The sequence below is a fragment of the Dryobates pubescens genome, chromosome 14 (assembly GCF_014839835.1).
Source record: "Dryobates pubescens isolate bDryPub1 chromosome 14, bDryPub1.pri, whole genome shotgun sequence".
NCBI classification, from domain to species: Eukaryota; Metazoa; Chordata; class Aves; order Piciformes; family Picidae; genus Dryobates; species Dryobates pubescens.
In genome coordinates, this window is record NC_071625.1 from 331,772 (window position 1) to 337,771 (window position 6,000).

Genomic DNA, 6,000 nt, shown 5'->3' on the forward strand with positions numbered 1-6,000 from the left:
GTTTGGCTCTGGGCCCCAGGCACTTGCATAACCTTGCTTGCATCAGTTACCCTGCTGAAAGTGAGACCTGGAGCAGGGTGGTTACTCATAGCAGCATCACTGTGATGACGCTCGGGGATTCTGTTGCCTTTCATATGACAACAAAAGCTGCTCAGTAACCAGCATCACCTTGGCAGTCCCCACCAATAATTTCTGTGCCACTCAGTTTTTCAACCACAGTCTTGTATCACTTCTGTATTCTTTAATTAGTTGACTCATATTATTTTTCTTTTCCTTAGGGAGAAGACCAACAAAAACAAAGGACAAGAAAAAGAAGAAAAAGAATTTGATGGAAAGGGCTCAGAAACAGCACAGCATCTTTTTAGCCACAGATAAAACAAGCCAGTAAAGACTATTTTCTTGAAATCTCTTTTTTTTTTTTGCAAAGTGCACAAAAGCTGCTAAATGCTCCTGCTCATGGACACACTGCGAGTCAGCTGCTTTGACAGTATTGGTGGCAAATAACTTGTGGGAAAAAACCAAAATAAACCACAAGCTTGTTTGTTTTATTTATATATTTTTTATTTTATTTTATTTTCTTCCTTCTCATTTTTGACTTGAAGACTTCAAGGTCAGGAGTGCACTGAGTTGAATCAGTGGCAGTAGTGCTGAAGTGTGTTAAAGATTTTGTCCTGGCAAAGATAGCGACATGGAAGGGAAGCAGGAAAGAAACCTACGTATCACCCTTGAGCGGACCTGTGCATATGGAAATAACAATAGAAAAGAAAGTCTTGAAGGTGTAGGTACTGTTGCATTTATGGCCTTTGTCTCCTGTATTTGTTCATTTGAAGAGCACATGGATTGGACTTACCTACTTAGCATTGATATGCCTTGTTCAGGGCACCTGCTGCATTGAAACAGTTGTATAATAAAACTGCTTTAAGGTAATACACCGCAGGAGTTACTGCTCAGACTCACAGAAGCACAACAGAACCTTTGTGTACATATTACTCTGTCTGCATATAAATCAACATATTTACTGTACATCTATGCATTTTTATGTATAATACTTCATACATGTTTAAAGTTATGTCCTGTTGGTTCTAGTAATATACTTTGAAATAATCCAGTGTTTACTTTTTACTATATTTTAAGAACCTTCTCCTATTTCTCAGTAGCTACAAACTGGATTATTTTTTCCTTCTTGTTTGTAAAGCACATTCAGATGGCTAAACTACCTTGTCCTGATGCTCAAATGGAGCATCAGCTCTGAAGTAAACTTACCAGACTAGTAAACTGCAAGCCTTTTCTGCTCTTCTGTGCTCCTGTCTCAGTTCCAGTGTATTTTGTCTCAAAAAGAGGAGTGTAACATTTTTTTTTTAAGATGAGACACAACGCCAATGATCAATGAGTGTCAGGAGAGAAATTACATGGAAAGTTCTTGGTCCCTAAGATCCTTAGGTCCCTTGGTCCCTAAGATGGTATCTGCAGTTTCATTCAAATACAATGCATGACGGTTTTATTTTTGTCAGACAGAGCAAACATGAGTACGGGAGGAACCAAAGAAAAAAGCTGTGTGAGACTGGTCACTCAAAAAGCAGACAGCACAAATGCCTGAGTTATTGGCAGTTATTTGCAGATGTTTAACAAGGCTAACCTGAATCTGGTGTCTGCTTGGGGCTTTTTGCGGGGAGGAGTGGAGAGAATATTCTGCGTAGGAAGTTAAAACGCTGCAGGTTGGTGAGCTAACATCCTTGGGCCTGCACTGGAGGTGATTTTGGAATGCCTGCTGGGAAAAGCCCATAATAAAATGGCTGTTATTTTTAATGTCACTTGGAGAAGTTATTTCAGTTCTAAGGCTAAGAGCTGCACATGACACAAAGCAAGAAGAAAACAGAAGGAGAAGAAAACAGACTTCAGTCCCCTACAAACCTTTCTTTGAACATGTACTTCGGAACAATCCCTCAAAGTGTTAGTTTTATGGGCTAGATGGCTAACAAACCCATCCATATTTAGCTAGGACAAGTACTGCTGTGAGTGCAGTAGTCAGACACATCAGTGTGTCATGAAACCACTTGAGGACTTTCACTTAACCTTGAGGTTTGCATCATCTTTCACGTAGAATGTGTTCATACTTGCCTTGAAAATAATGATGTTCAGGACAGTAAGATTGTTCTGGTGCTGGGCTGCAGTTCTGGACATTATATGCTCCCTTCACAAAACCCATCAACCTGACAGTAAGAACTGTAGCTGTTTGCTAACTGGTTATCAAATTTGGCTGTAAGTGCAGAGAATGCCCTCATACAATCCTTTTAGTAGTGGTTACAAATACTGTATTAGGCATGCCGTGGAAAGAATGTTACAAAAGACAATAAAATCATATCACAAACTTCTGAGTAAAAGATTTTTGGTCCTTTTTAATTCAAAGACTGTTTCTTTGCATGGCACTCACACAGAAGTGGAGAATTTTCCACTGGAGTTAAAAATTTGAAGGTTTTCCAAGGAGCTATTTTGTTGATACTTAGGACGTGTTTGAAGAAGCACTGTACACTGATTTCTTCTGTCCCTGTCTTTCACTTTCAGAGTTTCCTTGAGAGAGTAGATACAACAAAGTCATCCCTAAGTAACAAGTGCCCCCATGTATAGTTTCTTCTTTGTCCTAAGCAGGTCACCTAGGGCAGGTCACACAGGAATCTGTCCAGGTGAGTTTCGAATGTCTTCAGAGAAGGAGGCTCCATAACATCTCTGGACAGCCTGCTCCAGTGCACCCTTACCCTCATAGGAAATAGGTTTTTCCTCATGTTGAGGCAGAGCTTCTTGTGTTCCAGTTTGTATCCATTGCCCCTTGTCCTATCACTTGGCACCAGTGGAAAGAGACTGGCCCCATCTTCCTGACACCCACACTTAAGGTATTTGTAAGCACTAATCAGGTCTGCTCTCAGCCTTCTCTTCAGGCTGAACAGCCCCAGGTTTCTCAGTCCTTCCTCATAAGAGAGATCTTTGTGTTTATCTCTTTCAATCCTTGGCATGCCTTATCCTGTTATCCCATCCTGTATTCCTAGAATCTGTATCTTTAAATTATAAACCAAGCACACACACACCCCCCATCCCCCCCAAACCCAAATACCCTTGGCTGATATTTATTGCATCTTGGCTGTTCTTGCTAGTGAGAAATTTTGTTAGATGCCTCTTTTCTCATTCCTGGCAGAAAAGGCAGTATTAGAAAATAGTTTTCCTCTTCCACCTATAGCCCAATATAAAGATGCCTGTGAACAAAGGTGAGCACTTGTAGAACTTGCACAATGTGCCTCCTTTTATCTGTATGAGTTCTTATTACAGAAAACTGCAGAGCAGGAAAAAATTGAGTTAGCTTAAAAAAGAGGCAAAAATCCATCAAATGCCATTTTGCCCTTTTTTTTTTTTGTAATGAAAATTTGAACTATTGTTAAAAATCTTGACTGAAAGCTTGTAAATGGAGGAGACTTAGAGCTTCGACTTTGTTGTGTTAATGGAGTGGGATAGAGGATAAGAATAACAGGATACTACTGGCACAAGCGCCATGATTTCATAAGTGGATGATGCTTCTGCAGGCCAATGCCACCACTTACCAGAGAGGGTCAGAGCTTTTTGAATCCAAGCTACATGTCTCTTTCCCTTCACCAAGAAAATGTACTTGAGACTGGTTCCCTTTCACTTCTGCTGGTGTTAGCCAGCATAAATTCCAGTAAGCTTTAGACTGATGATATTTTGGACTGACACCAACAAGAACAAAATGTACCCTTCTGAAAGCGTAGCCCACAAACCACTCTCAGCTTTTTGTTTAGTTCCTTACTGAAAGCTCTGTGCTGGACCTGGCATGGTTTCTTCCCTGAGAAGCCTCTGTCCAGTAGTGAGGACAGGACACTAGCTTTAGGAGGTATTAGAGCAGCCTCATCTACAGGACACCCGAGACATTGTCCTTGGCCAGTGTCTGAAGTGCAGTTCCCATTAGCAAAGTATGACTAGAAGGAGCATCCTAAGGGAGTCCAGCCTTCAGCCCATTGTCTAACTCCTCTGGACCCCAACTCATTACATTTTAATGCAGACCCGCTCTCTTTATGACTAATGAACACACATCCTCCCTGACAGTAAAGCTGGATCCCTACTGAAGTGAGCAGCAGTGTAGCTGCCAGCTGTGGAAGAGCTGCCCAGGCTCCTTGCTTTCAAATTGTATCTTCAGAGGCACTGATACCAAATGGTTGATTTTAACTGGAAAATACCAATTAAACTAATTGTACAAACACTGAACAGGAGGCTGTTTGGTCTTTCCCAAATCGCTTTTCAAAGTAGAAATTCAGCTCAAGAGAGCAAGCAGCAGTAGTTAGAGAAGATGCCTTGGTTTGCAACTATGTATTAGCTTCCAAGGAGGCTTTAGGGGAAAGATAAGGGCTGTGAGAGTTAGTTCCTCCCCAAGCCCTCCTTTTATCAGAAACTTTGGTGAGAGGTTATGTTTGTTTTCTCTTTCTGAGTGGGCTTGGAGATATTGCTTGTCATCTACAGAAACTAAGGCCCTCAAATGCAAGGGGGGTTCCTGATCTTTGCTCCAGAATCATTTCAGTCCTTTAGTTGTTGTCTAGTGATACATGCACAAAAAAAATATCTCAGGGACATGGAGTACAGCCACAGGGTTTCTGTCACAGTTTTGTACTCTTTTAGCCTCATGTTCTTTGTTAGGCTGTGGCCTGGCTTCAGCAAGAGCAGTGAACAGCCCTTCCACCACAAATCTCTTCTGGTCTGCTCATTCTGTTGGCTTGGATATGCGGATCCAAACTAGGGGTGATCCTAGTAATTTATTTTGTGATCAGATAGTCTCTCAAGAGAGAATTAAACAGAAATTCATGGTCTAAAGGTCTAGTAACAGATGAGAACAGACAAGTATGTATCCCCTTAAATCCATAATCTAAACCAAGAATACACAAGTATACAGGCAAGTGTAATGGCCAGCCCTGAGCCAGTGGCTGCAGATGCTGGGGAAGTATGAGATGAAAGGACTGCAGATCATAGAATGGTCTGTGTTGGAAGGGACCTCTGAAGGTCATCTAATCCAAACCCCTCTGCAGTCAGCAGGGTCATCCTCAACTAGATAGGTTTCCCAGAGATAATGGTTCATGTGCTCACCTTACACAGTACTGCTAATTGCCACTACTAGAGGCAGAATACTGATCTATTGGCTTGACCTCTTAGAGCTCTTTTTAGGTATTTATACAAAAGTGTTATAGATAACTGCAGGTAAAAGTTTTTGATAACAGCTTTATTGACACCAAAAGATCTCAAAAAGGTAATAAAAAGCAACAAAAGCAATAAAAGGCAAGCAAAGCAGCGCGCTGGGATTGAGAGGGGACAAAACTCCACCTCCACAGCAGCTTTACAATAGTTTTCTTCATCTTATATAGTTACATCATGTACATAAACAAACGTATGCTAAATAGAAGGCAGGCAAATGGTAATGAGTCTTAGAATAGGTGGGCAGATCCCTGCTCCCGTGCACTCTGTGTGGCAAGGGTCAAAGCATCCACTTGCATGCGTGCTCAGTCGTCCAGGCTTCTTGTCTAAAGAAAACAAATCCTCAGTTCCTCTCCTCAACCTTGGTGTCTCCAATTAGCCAAACACTCTAAGTTGCAAAATATGCAGCTCCCCCTTTGTCCTCAGAACAGGCTCCTGCAAGCTCCTGACCCCCAGTCCCAGTGCACTCTGAATTCTCTACCTTTAACAAATCACAGAATCACCAGTACATTCATAACAAAAAGCCTATAGTGTTTGTTGCTCTACTGGTCTTGGGTGATAGGTTGGACTCAATCTCAAAGGTCTTTTCCACCCAGAGGAACTCAGCCCCAGCAAGGAGCCCCAGCCAGCACCCGTGGGTGGTATTGGAGGAGTCAGCCTAGCCCTAACAGCCGGGGGGCCACCAGGCCCCCCGGCCTTTGTTGTCACCACCACCATCACCCAGTGCACACCATGGTGACTCCATGGGTACTCACCAGA

The 6,000-nt window shown here is 42.2% G+C and overlaps 1 protein-coding gene across 2 annotated transcripts in view; it reads left to right on the forward strand.

The window, feature by feature from the left end:
• The window catches only part of RSPO2 (R-spondin 2), an 80,995-nt gene extending 79,894 nt beyond the window's left edge, over positions 1 to 1,101 (forward strand). For both annotated transcript variants that reach the window (XM_054167325.1, XM_054167326.1), the window contains exon 5: positions 279 to 1,101. In XM_054167325.1, the coding sequence (XP_054023300.1) occupies positions 279 to 388 (110 nt within the window). In that variant the 3' untranslated portion in view covers positions 389 to 1,101. The remainder of the gene's footprint in view (positions 1 to 278) is intronic.
• The last annotated feature ends 4,899 nt before the right edge of the window (positions 1,102 to 6,000 follow it).